Source organism: Engystomops pustulosus, chromosome 10 (assembly GCF_040894005.1).
Source record: "Engystomops pustulosus chromosome 10, aEngPut4.maternal, whole genome shotgun sequence".
Taxonomy (NCBI): Eukaryota; Metazoa; Chordata; class Amphibia; order Anura; family Leptodactylidae; genus Engystomops; species Engystomops pustulosus.
This window is the reverse complement of record NC_092420.1, coordinates 58,099,309-58,121,618: the sequence shown is the minus strand read 5'-3', so window position 1 is coordinate 58,121,618 and position 22,310 is coordinate 58,099,309. Positions and strand designations below refer to the sequence as shown.

Below are 22,310 nucleotides of genomic sequence, written 5' to 3'. Positions count from 1 at the left end.
CTCCGGTCTCCGGTAGCGGGGACCTATGTAAGTATGGTCCGCTGCCCAGCGCCATACATAGGGCGCACCGGACTATAAGGCGCACTTTGGATTTCCAAGGAAATCCAAGGCTTTTAAGTGCGCCTTATAGTCCGGAAAATACGGTATGTCTTCTATTAATCAGAGGTGTTTCACTGAAGTTGAAGCTCCAAAATTGCCTTTAATAATATGGTGAGATGTCTTAAATTTTTTTAAGTAGGCAGGTACCACACCAATGATGGCAATAGATATTTCCATATTTGATGAGATACTACTATCCAGGCTCTAGTATGCGGACCAGGGGCAGATTAAGACTACCATACGCCCTGGGTTGTGTAAATTTTACAAGTCTGGAATTCACTTCCTGCATATGGTACTAGAATCAAGCTTCTTGGAGAATGGAGGGTCCATGCCTTTTGCCTGCTTTTTAATCTGCAGCTTTTGTGTACGTGTATTAAGAGCATGAACAGATGTACAAGGATTTCATGGGTGAAGGGCATTCTCTGTATAAAATTTGGTATGTGGCCATGGGACCTTTAGAAGGGGACCCAAACCACCTATATTGTAATCCACTACTGATCCTGACTAATGATGAGCGGACCAATTGAAATTTGGGTTTAGCCAAATACAAATTTTAAAATACTGTTCAGGTCCCGCAATCGGTGCCAGGGTCTTAATGGTTTAAATGGCACTGACAAAGGCACCAGCAGCATATAAAGTACTGCAGACGAGCACACTCTGCCACTAACCTGCCGGCAGTGCTGTATGCAGCTATTTTGGGGTGAGTTGTTGCTCCCAATGATGTCATGGAGAGAACTTATCCTGCCCAGTTTAGTGCCGGCATGATGCTTCAGCCATTTAAATGCCGCTGGCAACTTTGCCATTACCAATTGTGGGCACTAACCACGCAGAGAAGTTGAGCCGGACCTTGCCGAACTTTGCAGTCAGCAGGATATTTGACTTAAAGAAGATTATTCCAATGTGCCATCATATTCTCATCTTGTTCACACTGAGATACCCAATTGTTTTGAATGACAATGTGTCATTCTTAAGGCCAGTTCCCGTCCCTATTTTGGCTTAAGTTATTTGCATCAGTGATTGTGAGCCAAAACAAGGAGAGGCAACTACAGGTAATATATAATGAAAAGACTTGTACCTGTTCTGTGTGTTCGACTACACCTGGTTTTGGCTCACAATAACGGAGGCAAAAAGCTGAAGACCTAACAGAGATGTGAACTGGCCCTTAACAATCAACTTTCATATTTGGGACTCCGAAAGGCTTTGACAGCAATCAAAGAACCAGCATACATCATTAGGCCTTCTCTGCTCATGAATCTCCCCCTCCCTGCTAGTTATTATCTTTCTTTGACCTGCACACCACTATGGACGTGTCAAGGTGGGGAGTGGGGTGGGCAGAGGTTGGACCTGGGTAGGAAAACCGGCCCACCACATAGCAAGAAACACCACTAGTTCAGATCTTATCTACAGATTCGAATTGGCAGAATTTGCACCCGCATTTACTAATAAGCCGGAGCCTCTTAGTGAATATGAGCGCAGGTCTTAACAACCCCCATTTTGTCTCAACTCCTCCTACACCATTTGGTAAGTGTTTTGTTTTGGCCCTATAAAAAGGATAGGAGCCTTTGCACCTTACATGTGCCTTTCTCTAGGAAACTATCAATGAAAATTAAGACACAAATGTGACTACTTAGCTGGTCAATGACCTATCTCAGCCAAAGTACAAACCTAGTTCACACAAGGCCATTCCAACAGATATTGATGAGAATGCTTGTACTCGATTTTTGACCATTAGTAAAGTACAATGTAAGGCTGCATTCACACACATGTATGTGGGACGTATATACGGCCGATATACACTCACCGGCCACTTTATTAGGTACACCATGCTAGTAACTGGTTGGACCCCCTTTTGCCTTCAGAACTGCCTCAATTCTTCGTGGCATAGATTCAACAAGGTGCTGGAAGCATTCCTCAGAGATTTTGGTCCATATTGACATGATGGCATCACACAGTTGCCGCAGATTTGTCGGCTGCACATCCATGATGCGAATCTCCCGTTCCACCACATCCAAAAGATGCTCTATTGGATTGAGATCTGGTGACTGTGGAGGCCATTTGAGTACAGTGAACTCATTGTCATGTTCAAGAAACCAGTCTGAGATGATTCCAGCTTTATGACACATTATCCTGCTGAAAGTAGCCATCAGATGTTGGGTACATTGTGGTCATAAAGGGATGGACATGGTCAGCAACAATACTCAGGTAGGCTGTGGCGTTGCAACGATGCTCAATTGGTACCAAGGGGCCCAAAGAGTGCCAAGAAAATATTCCCCACACCATGACACCACCACCAGCCTGAACCATTGATACAAGGCAGGATGGATCCATGCTTTCATGTTGTTGATGCCAAATTCTGACCCTACCATCCGAATGTCGCAGCAGAAATCGAGACTCATCAGACCAGGCAATGTTTTTCCAATCTTCTACTGTTCAATTTCGATGAGCTTGTGCAAATTGTAGCCTCAGTTTCCTGTTCTTAGCTGAAAGGAGTGGCACCCGGTGTGGTCTTCTGCTGCTGTAGCCCATCTGCCTCAAAGTTTGACGTACTGTGCATTCAGAGGTGCTCTTCTGCCTACCTTGGTTGTAACGGGTGGCGATTTGAGTCATTGTTGCCTTTCTATCAGCTCGAACCAGTCTGCCCATTCTCCTCTGACCTCTGGCATCAACAAGGCATTTCCGCCCACAGAACTGCCGCTCACTGGATATTTTTTCTTTTTCGGACCATTCTCTGTAAACCCTAGAGATGGTTGTGCGTGAAAATCCCAGTAGATCAGCAGTTTCTGAAATACTCAGACCAGCCCTTCTGGCACCAACAACCATGCCACGTTCTAAGGCACTCAAATCACCTTTCTTCCCCATACTGATGCTCGGTTTGAACTGCAAGAGATTGTCTTGACCATGTCTACATGCCTAAATGCACTGAGTTGCCGCCATGTGATTGGCTGATTAGAAATTAAGTGTTAACGAGCAGTTGGACAGGTGTACCTAATAAAGTGGCCGGTGAGTGTACGTCCCCCATACACTTCTATGGGCTCACGGCATCGTACGAGAGCGGTACAATGCAGCACATGTCCTATCTTTTCCAGTATTACGGCACCGTGGCCCATATGTTTCCATGGAGAGGGGCGGGGGTTAGCTGCGCTCACCTCCTCTCCCCGCACGCTGCCGTGTGCCCGCCGTGCTACGGTGTGGCGGGCCACGGCACTGTGCATGTAGCCTAGGAGTAAAGATCCACATGTTTTATCCCAACTGCTATATGTCCTCCCAAACCTAGAACCAATTAACTTGAATATTTTAAAGTGTTTTCTATATTTTCTTTATTGCCCGGGTAAGCCTTTTAAAAATAAAATAGAAAAAGGAAAAGAGTTTTCCCGTCCTCTGAGAGTAATAACATATAATGAAAGTCATGGATGACAACCCAGTTTCCTTCGGAGGGTCAGGCTAAACAAATAACTGCTGAGAACAGGGAACATAAGCTATTGGGAAAATAATTCTGAATCCTCTTGTCACTATATGAAGAGGAAAGTTCTGCCACTGTGTGGAAGTTTCTGCAGTCTATAAAAGCAAAGGGTTCCGTTTCCTCCAAGTGTCTCCTCAGGACTAGGTTTGACTTGGCACTGCCCTGAGGAGGGAGCAGATAAAAGTTTCCGGACACCTTGTTTTCTGCAGTCCATGATAGTGATGTGGTTTAACGGCAAAATAACTGTACAATAATTTTGAAAGTGTTTGGAAATCAACAGTTCTGCATAGGGATAAAACATTCATCTTACCACAAATTCATCAACAGAACATAGAACGTAAAATAGTTCAATAGTGCCCCCTAGAGGCTATAATACCTATAAGAACCAGCATTTCAGCATATAACTGTTAAGTTAAAACTGTAGAGTTAAAGGTTCAATAATTTAGCACATTTTATTATGACATCATAATCTGTAAATCATATTTATGAAACCATAATTCTAATAATGCCAGGTCAGCTACATCTGCACTGACGACATATAGTATAGCAGTGATGGCGAACCTTTTAGAGACAGAGTGCCCAAGCTACAACCAAAATCCACTAGTTTACTGTGAAGTGCCAACATGGCATTTTAAGCAGTAACGTATCGCTAACTGTTCTTCCACATCTTTCAATCGTATCTGCCACCTGAAGACACCAATACAGTTGAAAGAAAGAGTGCAAATTCAGACTCTCATTGTAGCTTCTCTACAGGGTCTCTGGAGGGTCCAGCAGGGGGACCTCAAAAAGATATTGCAGCCCTGTCCACACCTTCTCACTGTTCCCGCAGTTCCAAACAGCCAATGAAGTGTCACTTAAAATAGCGCTGAGAGCAGCATCTCTTAAGTTGCCAGGGACTGCAGAAAGATTTGGTGGATTTGTTCCTTTCTGGTGAACTCTGTCCTAGGGTGATAACCTGAGTGCCCACGGAAATGGCTCTGAGTGCCACCTCTGGCACCCGTGCCATAGGTTCGCCACCACTGTAGTATAGTAATATATGTATGAGTTGATCATTGATTGATAAAGTAATGCCGAGTCATCAACAAAATTTCTTATAATGGAAAACTTCCGCTAATATGCCTATTGCATCTGACTAAAACGTCTAAAGTACACTTTCGAATATTGTGACATTGGGCCACATTTATCAATAGTCATGCAAACTGGATGCAAACCTTGCACCTGCCGATTTTTAAACTGAGCGAACCAGTTTTGCTGCGTGGTCCGACGGTACCGGAACGCACCTTCATGTGCAGAATTTTGAGGGGTGGTGGGCACAGTGCTGCCATGCCAAAAACTGGCTCAGGCACTTCATAAATACACGTGCAAGCAGTTTGCATCTTCTTTCTAGTGCAAAGTCAGTTTAACAGATCTGACCAATTGGGTGTTCATTTTAATGCAGTTTTTGAAGTTTTGCAAGAAGTAGAATATAAAGCAGAGGAATATTATGGAAAACATTCTACTTTTCCTTTCTTTATTCACTACTAGAGTTCTATAGAGACCTTGAGAGAATTAAATAGAGACCTTGTGTCTGGGGAAGCCCAGGGAGATCATATATGGACAGATAGTGATAGCTCTCTGATGACGTGGGCCCTGCTCTGCGCTAATCCGACTCATCTCTTAAAAAGGACTCCCTGCCTAATGTCTGCTCTGGGGAAGCCCTAGGACAGTGGTGGCAAACCTATGGCACGGGTGCCAGAGGTGGCACTCAGAGCCCTTTCTGCAGGCACTCAGGCCATCACCCCAGGACAGAGTTCACCAAACACTGAATCTTCCTGCAGTCCCAGGCAACTAGAGATGCTGCTCTCAGTGCTATTTTAAAGTGACACTTCATTGGCTGTTTTGAACTGTGGGAACTGACAGAAGTGCATTATCTTCGGATGTCATCCTGCTGGACCTGACCATTCTTTCTGTACAGAGAGACCCTGGAGAGAAGTTACATTAATAATCTGAATTTGCCCTTCTCCTTTCAACTGTATTGGTGGCCTCAGGGGGCCGATCCGATTGAAATATGTGGAGGTAGCAATAAGTTGTAATTCCGTGAAGGCACTTCACGGTAAATAAGTGGATTTTGGTTGTAGTTTCGGCACTCATTCTCTAAAAGGTTCGCCATCACTGCCCTAGGAGATGTAGACACCATACATGGACACATGATGACACTACCCTGATGACTTGGTCCCTGCTCTGTGCTACACCAATACATCTCTCAAAAGGATTCCTGGTCCAATGTCTGCAGATGCAAGGAGACTGTGGGAGTCATTCAGTACCGCACGTAACTGAAACCTGGTATTGAACCGTTCTGGCTTTGAAAGTATCGTATAAGTACTGATATTTTGATGCAACCCTACACACATATGTACTATATATACACTCACTCTCAGACAGACACTCTTCTTTTTCCAGGGCAGTGTCAGAAGGACATGTCCTATTTTTCTACGGGCTACGGAGTGGTACGGTGCCGCACGGTGCTGTGAGCCCATAGAAGTGTATGGGGGACGTATATCGGCCATATATACGCCCCCCATACATGTGTGTGAATGTAGCCTTACTATGATAGGCTACGTATGTAGCAGCGGAATGTCTACACATATTGGCAAGTTCTATTAGGAGTGCACGACTGCTCTTTGCGATGGCTCCCAGATCATCACACCAGCAATATATATTTTATAAGCATGTGAATAACATGAAAAAAAAGGTTAAACTGCAGGTGCTCTACGGTTACATGAATGAAACAATCATCAGCAACTATTATTTATTTAACAAGTGCTCTCAAAATTCCAGAATAAGAAAATCCCTTTGGATTTATCACACACTAATTAAGTTCGTGACTGCATTAATTATTTTCACTTGGCAAACAAGAGACCGACTTAGATGCCTGGAAATATTCCAACATTCTCTGATTTTGGGAATTTACCATTAATTAATGTTTAGCTAAAGTATAAGTCCCACGTTTGACCTTCACCAGTAGCTGTATAAATACTAGGGAAAGAATGGAAAAGATATTAATGTAGAATTCCCCTCAATCAGAGCTAGGAAGCATCGACAGCAGGTAAACCCCAGTGCAAGTTGTACAACCTCCTTAAATGATCTAGCACAATTATTCTGGTGCCATGTGGGGATTAGGAAGGAACTATAGTGGCAGAGGATCATTTATGTAAGGATCGCTTATTTGTTTTATTTTTAACATATTCTGCCCCTTACTTTTTCCACATTTAATTATATTACTACCACCATTGCTCATTGGGCATTAATATATTATCAAACCGGAGCTGTAGAAACACATATGCACAGAGCTCCCTCTAGTGGCTGCAGGTCGTAGAAGAAAGTTCATCAGTAACTATTGATGTTTGAAGGAAAAGGATTAGAAAGTATATAACAAAACTAGAGTGCTACAACGAACTTAAAAAGAATCGGTCATCACAAATTCACCAACACGAATTCACAATTACATTGCCCCGTACAGAAATATTTTCATTGCATTTTTATGGCATTTTGTTTTTAAAATACAAGTGTTTAAGTGCAACTGTGGTGTTAATACACCCTAGAACTAATACTTCTCAATTTTAATGCGGACCATCCATTGAACCATCCATGTTCAAAGAATCCTAGAACAGAACCACTAAGCAAAAGCAACACATATAATGGATATAAATATTAACTACTTAGACCGCTATTAGGTTTTAACGGCTTCACCATTAAACTTACCATTAAGCGCTATCTTCACCACATACAAATAAGTTTTTCTTTAAATAGAAAGTCTGTTCATTTTTCCTGTCATAGGCATCAACAAAAAAAATCTGCACACTCATATTTAGGAAAAATATGTACAAAAAAACGTATGCACAATTATTTTATTTTTTTTAAAAAAAGGTCAGTATCAAATTATTTTAGCTAAGATAATATTCTATTAAATCAAGTATATTCACTAGTTTTGGACCAGAGAAACAGGGTTTTAAATGCAAATTTCAATCCAAAGACAAAATTCTTCCACTAAATAAAACATATCAATGCACTTTTCAATAACTTGCAATAAGAAGGCTGTAGGTTTCCTGAAACATTAAATGTAAAGTCTAGATCTTAGATTTGTGATTGGCGTAATTTGGAAAACCAAATTGTGAGATCATTATACTGGAATATACCAAAGGCATCTTTCCATAAATACCAGTTAACTTGTTAAGACAATATGATCTTTGCAACAGATGTTCTGCCCGATGCCACATCCCTGTGTATCCACTTTCAGCATCCTTCTCCAAATTTCTCATATCTATAGGTTTTACCAGTACACCAGAGGACATTCCTGTGTGATTTGATACCAAAAAGTTCATGGCGATATCATCACAATTCTGCGTCTGGTCGATCATCTCATGGATTGAGCGGGGTAATTCGTGGAAAAGTCTCAGGTAATCTCTATGAAAAAATGCTGCTCCAATGAGTATCATTGAATACTTGTCACCACGTCCAGTGTCTGGAGCTTGTAACTCAAAACTACCATAGCTGAATATTCCTGAAGGGGAGGCAACATGCTTCCTAGGTACAAAACCCACTATTTGATTTGGAAATAGCTGTGGAATAAAAATGGATTTTAAAAATTAAGAATTAACATAGAATCAAAAGAATGATAACTTAGCATAAACCTAACACATACAGTATGTAGGGCAGATAACAATGTCTTCTTTGACAGCAAGCGCAGCTGTTAAGTTTATAAAGTTTTTTTGTATTGCTGGAATAGCTGAAAACTAACATTTTTCCAATAAACATTCAGCACCTCATTGCAGTGATTTCTTTGCTAATCTGGTCTCTGCTCAGTAATAACAGGAAGCAGCTCCTTCATGTCTGCTCTGTCCTGTCTACAGTCTGAGCTCATGTCCTCCTGCACACATTGCACCTCCTCCCCCTGGCACTGCTCAGTTTAATAAAGTATCTATTATCATCCATAAGCTTTCCCAACACACAACCAACTACTCTGCAGGCTTTAAAAACTTTAGTTGGGTTAAGAAAGAGAAGGGGGTAGGATCGGCACAGAAGTCTGATACCATATGTATCATACTCAAAAAGCTGTATTTGATTTAGGTCTATTTGTGTAATAATGCATAGGTGTATATGTATGTATAGTAATCTGTTTGCTAGAACTTCTAGTGCTAGAGAGGAGAGCTTAGCATGGGAAGAGAGTGTAGCTGCTCTGGCCACAGTGCCCTTAGCTGATGTCACTACCAGAAAGTGCCCACCTTCTTCAGGAGAACTGAAGAACAAGGGCTGAAAGATATAGCAGAATTGATCTAATGCTAGGAAGAAGCCAGCAGCATGATATTGGTATAATTAGAATTGTTGTCAAAGGCTCTCTCCTGCTGTGCTAAAACTGTTCTTGGCCAGCTAACTTCGGGTTATGCTTTAAAGGAGTTTCCTGTATTAACACTTTTCTCAATGGAAATTTCAAACACCACTTATCCATTATTTGGGTGTGTATGTTGTTATTACAGCAACCATCCCAGTAATGAAATGTATCAAGATAGTCAGAACCTGAAAGTGGGTTGACCATGTCGGGCATATTATGGAGTATACATTTAGAGCATTTCTCCAAATGTAAAAATGAGATGCAGGAACCTGGATAACATATGATTATATTGAAATAAATTCTGCCAAACTGCAAACAAATCCTTGCTACATATTTTTATGTAATATTTAGAATAAACCTTCTGTTTTACAGTGAACTCCCACTCTTTTAGTTTCCTTAACAGAACAATGTTATCTTGCTTGTTCATGAATCATTACAGACCTGACAGAAGCAATCTACACTTGACTAAAGTTATTCTTTGCGCACAAATTAGTGAATATAGAGATTATATAAACAGAACAATTTTTTTAAAGCCGGGTAAAAACTGACTGATTTGGAGCCAAATTATAGTAAAAGAGCTCTGTTAAAACATATTTATTTCAATTTTAAACAGAGGTGGGGGTCATAACCTTTGTGCAGAATTCTTTTAAACCAGGATGAATGAGGTAACATGGGATTGAACGTCAATATCACTGCTATAGGATGTGTGAAAACCATAAATATATTCGTTTTCATTTAAAGACACAAACATGTTGTATGGAGTGGCACATTTTGGTTTCTTTAAAACCTTAAAGGGAACCTGTCACCAGTAGACTCATTTTTAGCACTGCCCCGGCCCCCACAGAGCATAGTATAAACACTGCCAAAGAGTTTTTGTATAAAAAAAAAAATAGGTTTTACAGAAAAAAAAGATATGTTATGTAGTACCTTTCAATTCCATGTGCTCTGTGACTAGGCACTGGTCACATGGGAGTGGCTGGTGAGGAGCAGTCTCCCCCCCACCCTTGGGAAACCGCTCCTCCATGTGTACTTCTCAAATATATGAAAAAGCCCATTACTTGGCTTAGCGACGCCCCCTGCTGCTCTATAGCCACTCCCGAATGATGGGAGTTATTAATTTATTTGAAAAGGACACATGGAGGAGCGGTTTCCCAATGGTCAGGGGGGGGGGGGACTGCTCCTTTCCAGCCACTCCCAGGTGACGAGTGCCTAGTCACACAGCACATGGTATTGAAAGGTACTACATAACATATCTGTTTTTCTGTAAAACCTATTTTCTATACAAAAACTCTTTGTATGCACTATTCTCTGTGCTGAGTGCTAAAAATGGGTCTCCTGGTGACAGGTTCCCTTTAAAGGGGCAGCATTTGGGGGAAATGGAATACTATATAATTACTCTTTAAAAGGTCGTGCTTGGGTCCCACAGACAACCCCCATTCCCTAGTGCTTTGCTTTCTATGATGATGACACGTTCATTGAGAGCACTGCATTTGGACCAACACCTAGCCAACATCTACCCCTTCCATCAATTACCTTTCTGCAGAAGTGTCTATGGCCAGCACTTATGGTGGAGCTGAAAATATAGGTCATCAATATAGTTAACCTGGAAAACCCCTGTAAATCTGCACAAAGATTTCTGCTAAGAAAAATCTGACAACATTTTGTACTCTCCTGTTTAAATGGCGGCTTGCTGGGTTTTTGTCAGGTTGTCCATTTTATTTTAAACAACAAATTAGCAGAGCTAGCGAAGGGAAATGATGCAGCATGCTTCCATTTTTGAGATATGCAGAAAATCTCTGGATGTAGTGATATATGGAAAGTATCACTCTACATTGTGTAATCATATTTACCTGCCATACGGAGAAGGCAAAGGAGATATCATAAGCACTAACAAGGGTGTCATCATCCATCATCAGAACGGCTGGAAAACAGAATTTTAGGCAAACACATATTATATAGCACTTGGAAGATGTATTAAACTCCAATGAATATGTTTTATTATTTACCATAGCTTATTCACATGGGAGAATTTTAGTTTTTCTGTTATTTTGTTACTGGCTTTTGTGTAATGTTATAAAGGGATACGTCACCTAAATACGTTTTAGTCAATGTTTTGGTCCAGATTAATGTTATCTCCCAGATCACAGCATACATATATGTAGGATGTACATGACTTACCCGTGGTTTGAATCTCTGGAAAGTTTTGTAGTCTGTTCCTCATAAGATTCACAGTCTGTTTCTTGAAGAAGACGGGCACAGGATGGGGTCCAAAGCTCTCCCACAATTCCTGGGGAGGCTCCTGTCCCACATTATTCCATACTACAATCACACAGTGAAGTTGAGGAATGGCCTGGTAATGGTTCAACATTTTAAGCAACAAATCAGTCCGGTTGTAGGTCTGCATTATAAGTGTGAAAGAGTCTTGTTGAGATGTACTGGAGCGGGACACTCCCCGTTGGATGCCCCGTATGAGATCGTCATGTGCAGAGGGAAGCAGAGCAGCGAGGGCCCCAAGGAGAAAGAGGAGAAATATAAGGAAAGCACAGGAGAGCCGCAACATCTTGATCCTCAATACTTTTCCCAAAAATCTATTTAACGGAAACAGAATAATTTGGTTAAAAAGCAAAGGAAAAAGTCCTATTCTAAAAATGCACTCAAAGAGAGTAAAGACTATCCCCTGTTCCTAGGCAAAGTGGCATTTAATTTAAGCTGCATTCATACAGCCAACAGAAAAGAAATTTCCGGATCCAGCCTTTATGCAGAATAAAACCGCCTTTATTGGTTAGTTTATGGCATCCAACAGGTAAAATACAGGGAGATCGGTCAGACTTGTCAACGCGTTTCTAGCACTCATGCGCTCTTACTTATGACTACAGAGTGTGATCAGCCTCCGGTGTTGTGCTCCCGTCATATTCACCAATACAAATCAATCATGATACAACACAATAATATATCATTTTATATACATAAAAGCCAGCTTTCTAAACAAAACATCCAATAATATCCAAAAAATATTGCACAAATTCATGTTGGGTACTAAGTAATAATATTTGTATTACAATCAATGCTACATCGTGAGGAATTGACAGGAAGAGGGCTACTGCATAACAGCTAACCCACGTATATTCCTGGGGCCAGATCTTATTACGCATAGTCTTGAGTACATCCCCACTGTCCTTTAAAAAGCCCGGAATTCTCTGTACTAGCGGTTGCAAATGATGGTCTAACCATCCGCACAGATTCTCGCTTATTGACCCAATACTCGAGACAATAGGTCTCATAGCTGGTAGGCTTATACCTTTGTGCACCTTAAGGACATTAAAAATCCAGAAGGAAAGAATTTATCAGGTGTGTCAAAGCATTTTGTGACTGTACATGGCAGTAGAACCACCAGCCTGAGAGCATGTGCATTTGAGAAAATTCAGGTTCCCAAATGAGGTGGGAACATTGGTTCACTGTTGAAGAACAGCCTATTGGCAATTTACATTGAGACCGGTTTTTCCACAGGCAATGAACTACAAGAGTGTGAGACTAATGTATCAATATTGATTGTTTGAGCTAGTTGGATCATAGAATATTTTATTGTTATACCTATACAGTAAATTTGTGTACATTCATTGAATGTTCAGCCATGATGTGAAGTCACATCACGGATTGCCTCAGTGACTCGTGTGTGTATATACTTGTACGATTCATAGCATATATAATAATAATTTCTTGTCTTATTTATGTATATATTATTGGTTTTTATTATATTTACTCATTTTTATATTTTTACCATTTGTGTCTAGTTTTCTGGCAAAGCGGTTTCCATCAATAGACCAACCGGAGATGTCCTCCAACAAGATATTATTCAAGGAAATTAGAAACTTACCGAGGATTCAATGGAAGCATGGTGCTGGTTGGTCCCGGATGGACCCGTACTTGCTATCCACAAAGGAGCTTATGTATGGAGGAATCAGAGTTTCTCTTTGTTTACGAAACCTGGGATCATGTGATAGCCCACATGACTTGGAACCCAGGATTTGCGTCGGGTTCCCATGGAAACGGATGACAAGTTCCGTCCCGCGAATACAAATATTATTACTTAGTACCCAACATTAATTTGTGCAATATTTTGTGGAAATTATTTGATGTTTTGTTTATAAAATTAAAGAATTATTGTACCATGATTAATTTGTACTAGGGAATATGACGGGAAGGGAAGGTCTGGTCAGCACAATGGGGGTATTTAACACGGAGGCTGATCACAGCCCCTAGTAATGAGTAAGAGCACATGAGAGTGCTAGAAACGCGTTGACAAGTTTGACCGATCTACCTGTATTTTACGTGTATTTTACTAATAAAGGCAATTTATTCAGCAAAAAAGCTGGATCAAGAAATTTATTTCTTGGATCCGTGCATGCGGAAAAATTTACCGTGGATCTAGGCGAGCTGGAGGAAACTCTGTGTGCTCGCCTGAACCAGATCGTGGTCATGCACATGGGAGGGAGGAGAAGGGGAAGGAGCACTCCTGACCTCTCCTCCCTCCATAGGAAGACAAGCGGCCGTCCGACTCTATCATGATGTAGTGACACACCGTGTGCTCCCCGCATTGTAACCTGGAGACACAGAAGTCTAAGGGGGCCATGACCTGGTTGCAAATCATGTGGCCTTGTAAATAAGCCCTTATTATGTATGGGTGAATATGCTCAAACACAAAACACAACGTAACTCGTCAAAGCTTTTTCTAATGCAGGGGTTACTTTTTGTAGCACAGTGATTACATGTTGTATATTACAATTATGTTTTATAGTGATGCGGTCATAAAGTGCCATGTGGGATGAATGGATGGCTGGCACTTGCCTAGGTAGAACAAACTAACCTGGCATTTATGTACTAGCATCACGTATACATACCTCCCAACATTTGTGAAAGGGAAAGAGGGACAAAATGGCGGCACGTGCGGCGATCCCCCTAAGCCACACCCCCAATCACTCCCTGGCCACGCCCTAAATTTTAGCCATATTATAATAATAAAAATCATCTCAATAAAAAAACAAAAAATAATTATCCTCTATGGGATTTGAACCCAGAACCTGCAGTGTCCATGTATATGCTATAACCTCTGTGATTATCTAGGTGTAGAATTATCTAGATGTAGAATTTTGGTAACTAAGAACTATGACTACTGTTACACTGTGACACAGATTGAATGCCTTGGTATATAGGGAGGAATCTTCTCAGAAATTATTGTAATTATTGAGACTATTATTATTATTATTATTATTGAGATGATTATTATTATTATTATTCAGATGATTATTATTATTTTTACTATTATTAATAATCATCTCCATAATAAAAATAATAAAATTTATAATACTAATAATAGTCTCAATAATTACAATAATATTCTCTGAGAAGTTTCCTCTCTATATATCAGTGCAGTAAGTCTGTGTCACAGTGTAACACTGGCAGATAACACTTCTTAGTTACCAGAAATCCTCAGACATGTATCACTGGGCTTATAGCTCAGTTGGTTAAGGCTCCTGTCTGCAGTGCAGAGGGTCCCAGGTTCGAATCTCAGCCTGGGCAAAACTTTATTTAATTTAATTAAATAAAGAGCTTGTGTCTGGGGAAGCCCTGGAGACCATATAAGGACAGATGCTGATCTGAAGCTGATGACGTGGTCCCTGCTCTCCGGCTAAGCCGACACTTCTCTGAAAAGGATTCCCTGCCCGATGTCTGCTCTGGGGAACCCTAGGAGAATCAGTGACCATATATGGATAGAGATCTGAAGCTGATGATGTGGTCCCTGCTCTCCGCTAAGCCGACACTTCTCTGAAAAGGATTCCCTCCCGATGTCTGTAGAAGCCATTCTGTAGTATCAGTTCTGGCTTTCAAAGTATTTACTATGCGGACACAGCGCCGGGACATAGCGGGACCTGGGGAGAAAATCCGTGACAATCTCATAGCTGCCCGTGACGCGGGGCAGAGGTAAGAAAAACTGGACTTTCCCGGCAAAATCAGGATGGTTGGGAGCTATGCGTATATGCCAATAACATAACAATTCTGGAGCATCTTCATAGAACTATTCCCTTTGCTCTTCCTAGAAATCTATAAATTAACTGACGACATAACTGATAACATAATACGTTTTTTTTATGTTGCTTTTTTGGATTCTGAAGCTCTTATATTTAAACACAACACAGACATCTGCAGATACCCAACAGAATTAAAGGAAATCTACCACTAAAGTTAAGCTAAATTAAACTAAAGATAGTCACCTATACTCCACTGTTTAGTTTAGTTTAATTTGATATTTAGTGGTAGATTTCCTTTGAATTTAATAGTCCGACTATTTCATAACCCCTAGTACATACAGCTGTATAAGAACCAAAATTGTACCTCATGTCCGTGATAGAGTTCCCTTTGCTGTAAAAGATCTCATGAAGGCCCAACTAAAATTGACAAACAGAAAATGCTATAGATTAATATTCTACAAACAGAAGCTGATAAGTGTACAATAACTACCACACACTTAAGGCTCTATAATCCTGATGTTAGAATGAAAAAAAAAGTATCATTCATACAAAGGAGTCTTGCATCAAATCAAACTTTTGGCAAAATAACCTTTGCAATGTCAAGTAGTGGAAGAGATATATGCATCATCTACAAATAGGAGGAGTACACTGCCCTCATGTGGTCAGAGTAACAATGGCAGGGAGGCAGCTAAATCCCACACAATTCACTCTGTTCAATTTCATTTAAAATTTTAATGTAGCACATTTCCCATAAAATATAGAACAAAAAGCAGGAGTGAATTGAAATTCTCCAGCATAAACAGGCATGGGATTTTAACTAGTCTGTATTGGACAGGAGAAATATTCGGACATATCTAGAGCATTCTTGAGTGAAGCAACCATAATCTGTTGTAAAAATGTGTTTACATTTTTGTTTAAACATGAAACTGCATTAACATTATGGTGATTTTCACACCACTTTTTCAGTATATGCTGAGTGTACATGCCAGGAAGGCTCACGACGTATATGTCCTGCGCAAAGAGCAGATAGCAGGCAGCTTCATTTTTCCCTCCCGCTGCCTTCTGATGAGCAATGTGTACACTCAGCGGAGGCCATTGAACCCCTGGCCTCCACTGAACAATACCTTGCTCAGCAGGAGGGAGGAACCCCAGTGATGTCACTGTCCAGAAATGGATAGTGACATCAATGGGGAAAACACACCAAACATCGTCAGCTGCCAATCACTGGCTGCTGCCGATGTTCACTCCTGGTATTCAGGAAGGGGGGTGGGGGGGAGGCACCAGGTGATGTATCCCACTGAATAAGCTTACAGTGGGACATGAATATGCCATATGTTGTAAGACACACGTCACAAATACTCCCAACATATCTTTTCCAGTATGGCAAAAACATGATGTGAGCCCTGCCTAAAATTGACAAAAGGTTTCATCTATCACGGAGTACACTACTCATGAAGCAGTAACAAAATATACAATAATGTCTGTTCAGGGCCGGTGTTAGGGGGCATTTGCCCAGGGCCCCATGAAAAAGGAGAATCTCTTCTTTCAAATTAATCTAAAATTGTGTCAGGAAACCAGAGATATTTACCTTTAAAGTGAGAATTTAAGGTACAATTTGTATATATAAAAATCACTCATACGGCAGTTTAACAATTAATATCTCAGTTTCCTGACACCTAGAGACTCTCCTCTTACATAGAAAAAAGAAGTGAGATTCTAGATGTCACAGAGCCAAAGATATAGCCCTCTGAATTGTGCCCTCTTCCAAATTCTTAGCCGACAGGCTAAAGGGAGAATTTGGGCCATGCTGCACACAGGATCTGCTGCCCCTCACAGATAATGGAAATATCAAAATTTTGTAACATATAAAATCAATAAGGGATAATATCAACTAATGTTCATGTTTTTAACCCTCTCCTATCCAAAACAATCTAAGAACCACTTGCTCTGATTGTTTTTTATTTCATGATCGTTTTTACATGAAAATTGACGGATACGATGAACATTCAATCCTCTTTGCCTTATGTGGCTACACATTAACACCGCGTCACAGAACATGTCCATAAAGTAATATGGAACACCAAATTCTTATGAAGCGCGGAGGGTTCTGTTATTGCGCAGCTAATACAATGGCGCACATCTAAAAGTGACTTTTGTTATCTCTTTAGCTTGGTTCATAGATATATAGTTATTTATTTGTGTTACCATTGTGTAAGGTTGTGACTGTCTTAAAATTTCTAGCTGAAAAGCAGATAGTTATTTCAGTATAAGTGATTTTATGATGATTTATTCATATGAACATATGACTATTAGCTATCTGTGAACTCTACACATGTTCGTCTATTACATTTAGGAGACATGAAGATAAATATTTTCTGTTTGGTGCACATTTTCGCCATCAAAATCTCCGATCTTCTCTCACCTACTCTATTTATCTCTCATATTTATCTTATATCAACTATATACTTTGTATAGATTTCAAAATGCTTAAATATAATCTTTCATATTTATCATTTATCTACCTATCATCTGTCTCCTATAAGATTCTCCTACAGTCCCATATTACAGATTGTAGTTACACACAGTAGTATGGTAAGGCAAAGTGTTATTATTGTGCAGGGCTATAGGAGCCTCTTACTGACTGTGACTGTAAATAAATAGTTTTATTTTGAGGCCCCACTTTTAGTTTTGCCCAGGGCCCCACTTTGTCTAAAACCGTCCCTGTGTCTGTCCCTGCATTTTTCTATCATTCAGATGGCTATGAATAGTCTGGGACATACAGCCTATGTCAGTGGTGGAGAACCTATGGCACAGGTGCCAGAGGTGGCATTCAGAGCCCTCTCTGTGGGCATGTGAGCCATCGCCCCAGCACAGAGTTTGTCAGACAGGACTCAAGGCATTCTCCACTATCCAAGCGACTGGTACTCGGTGCTATTTGAAGGAGGGCTGTGAAGTCAGAGTTGTAATAAAATGGACCGATTCAGCAAACATAAATTATAGAAATTTCCTTTAAATGTCTGTTCTATTCCTGATCTCCGGCTTTAGGCCATGGGTGAACAACATTTATTGGTCGAAAGGCCACATTGTCATAATGCTCAACCTTAAGGGGCCAGCAACCAGCCCCCTAAATGCTCCAACAACCACAGTACAGCACAAAACGCCACCCCAGAAGCCAAATACTGCATTCAGAGAAGACAATAATAGTACTGGAGAGCAGTAGAGCAGGCTTAAAATAGTGGAGACCCAGAGCATAAAACTACTAATACTGGAGCCCCCAGACTAACATTACTGGAGCAGACAATTACTAATACTATAGACAGCCGGAGGCGACAATAATACCAAAGAACCCATAAAAGACAATACTGGAGTATAAAACTAATAATACTGGAGAGCTACAGTGCACACAAATATTGGGTACCCCATAGCAGCCAATAATACCAAAGGCCCCATAGAAGATAATACTGGAGACCCACAGAGCAGACAAAAAAAAAATCTCTTCTCCTTCCTGCACCACATTGCAGCATTATGTGCTGCTCGGTGTCCCTCACTGGTTGTATGCACCAGCATCAGGACCCGGAGCAGAACAGCGCCAGAAGCAGGACAGGATCACAGAGGAGTACAGTACAGCTGACAAGTACTTTCCACTCCTGGGTCCTCTAATCTGTGCACCCATGATCCCCCTTTTAGTTGAGCTGAATATGTGTTGCAATTTATGTACATGCTCAAAAGTGCAGCTCCTCTGCTACAGAGGAACTAGGAAGCAATTCCCACATTTACCGTACATACTGAAAATTAGGGGTTTCGGCTTATACTTAACACAAAAAAACTGGGAAAACCTATTGACTCTAGTGTAAGCCAAGGGTGGGAAATGCATTGGTCACAGGCCCCCAGTATATAGCCTGCCAGCCCCTGTAGTATGTAGCCAGCTCCCTGTATCGTATAGCCTGCCAGCCCCTGTAGTATATAGCCTGCTGGTTTTTTATGTTGATAGATTAGGACTTTGGGGACATGGCAATATCCAATATGTTTCTAATTTTATTTATTTTTATATAAGTTCTATGGAAAGGGGCAAGGGGTTTGAATTTTTATTTAATTTTTTAACTACTTTTTGGACCCCCAAGGGTTGGAGCGTAGTGTCATTTCAGTTTAGTTTGCATTGCGGCTCCTATTGGTTAGCTACACTCACCGGCCACTTTATTAGGTACACCTGTCCAACTGCTCGTTAACACTTAATTTCTAATCAGCCAATCACATGGCGGCAACTCAGTGCATTTAGGCATGTAGACATGGTCAAGGCAATCTCCTGCAGTTCAAACCGAGCATCAGTATGGGGAAGAAAGGTGATTTGAGTGCCTTTGAACGTGGCATGGTTGTTGATGCCAGAAGGGCTGGTCTGAGTATTTCAGAAACTGCTGATCTACTGGGATTTTCACGCACAACCATCTCTAGGGTTTACAAAGAATGGTCCGAAAAAGAAAAAACATCCAGTGAGCGGCAGTTCTGTGGGCGGAAATGCCTTGTTGATGCCAGAGGTCAGAGGAGAATGGGCAGACTGGTTCGAGCTGATAGAAAGGCAACAGTGACTCAAATCGCCACCCGTTACAACCAAGGTAGTCAGAAGAGCATCTCTGAACGCACAGTACGTCGAACTTTGAGGCAGATGGGCTACAGCAGCAGAAGACCACACCGGGTGCCACTCCTTTCAGCTAAGAACAGGAAACTGAGGCTACAATTTGCACAAGCTCATCGAAATTGGACAGTAGAAGATTGGAAAAACGTTGCCTGGTCTGATGAGTCTCTATTTCTGCTGTGACATTCGGATGGTAGGGTCAGAATTTGGCGTCAACAACATGAAAGCATGGATCCATCCTGCCTTGTATCAACGGTTCAGGCTGGTGGTGGTGGTGTCATGGTGTGGGGAATATTTTCTTGACACTCTTTGGGCCCCTTGGTACCAATTAAGCATCGTTGCAACGCCACAGCCTACCTGAGTATTGTTGCTGACCATGTCCATCCCTTTATGACCACAATGTTCCCAACATCTGATGGCTACTTTCAGCAGGATAAGCCATGTCATAAAGCTGGAATCATCTCAGACTGGTTTCTTGAACATGACAATGAGTTCACTGTACTCAAATGGCCTCCGCAGTCACCAGATCTCAATCCAATAGAGCATCTTTGGGATGTGGTGGAACAGGAGATTCGCATCATGGATGTGCAGCCAACAAATCTGCGGCAACTGTGTGATGCCATCATGTCAATATGGACCAAAATCTCTGAGGAATGCTTCCAGCACCTTGTTGAATCTATGAGACGAAGAATTGAGGCAGTTCTAAAGGCAAAAGGGGGTCCAACCCGTTACTAGCATGGTGTACCTAATAAAGTGGCCAGTGAGTGTATATAGTGCGGCTGCATTGTGCAGATATGTCATTTTAAACCCTTTGGACTACAGTTGCACGATGCATCCAAACCTTGTTCCTCGTACTTGTTTGATACTTTCAAACACGGAACAGTTCAATACTGGGTTTTGGTCATCTTCTGTACTGAATCATTTATGGTGTTGCATAGACTCCTAGTATCTGTCTGCATGGGAATCTAAGCCCTCACCCCCAGACTTTTGCTAACGGCCCCTGTCACCACACCCCACACACTGAATTCAGAAAATACTTCTACCGGTATCAAGTATTGTGATACTGCTCCGGGTATGGTATCGCACTCATAATTCTAGTATTGGTGCAACCCTACTTTGGGCTAGTCATGTTCATGTATACCCCAGGCAGCTGTTTCTATACTCTCACTAGGGAAGATTTATCAGGGCTTGTACGCCATTTATTCTCACCTTCACTCCACCTCTACAAGTGAACATGGGCAGTGGTGGAGTGTGAACTGCGCACTCGCTATAGCCTGCATTTATTCTTTCCTTTACACCCCCTCCAAGCCAAGTATCTGCGGGTAGCGGCACAATGCGAAGTGACACTCACTACAGCCTGCAACTGCAGGCAGGACCTGGCGGGGTATTGTAGGCCAGCATGGACTGACTGCCGCCGTTTCCATTAGGAGGGGCTTTTATCATACAGCACATGATGCACGAACGTACAAGAAACGTCGCCCATTGACATGAATCAAGAGCATCACTCCCATTCAAGCAGAGAGTGAGGTAGAGGTGAATAGACTTCCCTTCCTGTGCAGAAATACAGGAGATGGGAAAACTGCTTTACTAACATTCTGGATCATATCCACTGCAGAGAATTGACAATTTAGAAGAAAAAAAAAAAATCACAACATATACATTAATTTTTTTTTCCAACTCTCATTGACTTTTATGTAATTGTGTTATGCAGCAGAATTTCTGTGTGGAAATAATTGTTGTAAAGATGCCATGTTCAAAAAGGCTTGTACATTGTAGTCCATTGTTATGGAGACTTTTATAGATAATATTTAAAATCACATAAAGTAAGCATTCAAAGCACAGAGGATGAAGTCTGCAACATTCTTTGTAGCCGATCCCCATATCCATGCAGATATATGTATCATGTGAACGCCATTAACTTATACTATAGTGGATATTTGTAAACTTGCTGTATATGAACGTGTCTAAGCTTTCACATGAACATTGATCAGGCCAACTGCAATATATCCCATATAGACAGAGATATATCTGATGGAGCAGAGATAGGAAAATTGGATTGTAGTAGGTACTATGTGGCAGTATTACCTATTTCATACATAGTAAACACACACCTGATATTCTTACCCATTGCCAAAGTGTATAGCAGAATGATCCTTCTTGAGAAATCACATGAATCTTCACATCTGTGAAAGTAGCTGAGTTTCTGCACTCAGACACAGCAGAGATTTCCTGCTGCAGAGACTTTCCCAGAATGCTGTGCGGTGTGCATGTGCCCTCCTAGGGCTCAGCTCAGGTTACAGCAACTCTATGACGCCTCTAGTGGACAAAGTGGCTTCCAAGTTTACTGTGGATCTACAGCATTGCACTATACATGACCACTGCTATCATTGTATAATACTTCTGCTGTTGTTTTATAGAAACTTTCTATTTAGAAGAATAACTCTTTTTTTTATCTTTGTGTTAACCATTTGTAACTTTTTTTTATTAAACTTCAAACAGCATTTCATTTCTGGTATATTAACCCCTTCCTGACACAGCTGTCAACACCTGTAAGAGCTGTGCATTGGAGTTTTCTGTATATAAACGCCATGATGAATGGTCTCACTCCATACCCTCTGAATTACACATTAGACGTCTGCCAAGACTGATGAGATGGGCACCATGTTTGTCAGATCAATCCCATTTGGAAATTTTGTAGCTAGCTTTCCATTATACTGTATACCATAG

General features: G+C 41.2%; 1 protein-coding gene across 2 annotated transcripts; it reads right to left on the bottom strand.

Moving 5' to 3' along the window:
• Positions 1-6,359: 6,359 nt before the first annotated feature.
• EXTL2 (exostosin like glycosyltransferase 2) lies at positions 6,360-21,891 on the bottom strand. Of its 2 annotated transcripts, none has more exons than XM_072127608.1 (5): positions 21,695-21,891; positions 15,318-15,370; positions 11,106-11,515; positions 10,778-10,848; positions 6,360-8,157 (listed from the first exon to the last, which is right to left on the bottom strand). In XM_072127608.1, exons 2-5 carry the CDS (start codon positions 15,320-15,322, stop codon positions 7,666-7,668), a joined length of 978 nt encoding a protein of 325 aa, XP_071983709.1. In that variant the 5' UTR covers positions 15,323-15,370; positions 21,695-21,891; the 3' UTR covers positions 6,360-7,665. The 2 variants fall into 2 exon arrangements, with proteins under 2 accessions (XP_071983709.1, XP_071983708.1); XM_072127607.1 differs by having other exon boundaries at positions 6,361-8,157; positions 21,708-21,890.
• Between the last annotated feature and the right edge of the window lie 419 nt (positions 21,892-22,310).

Excerpts from the sequence above, each read along its gene's own strand:
- EXTL2 (XM_072127608.1), bottom strand. Across the intron at positions 10,849-11,105 it reads TCCAGAGATTCAAACCACGG|CCGTTCTGATGATGGATGAT; the intron begins GTAAGTCATGTA and ends TCTGTTTTCCAG. Across the intron at positions 8,158-10,777 it reads TTGCCTTCTCCGTATGGCAG|CTATTTCCAAATCAAATAGT; the intron begins GTAAATATGATT and ends TTTATTCCACAG.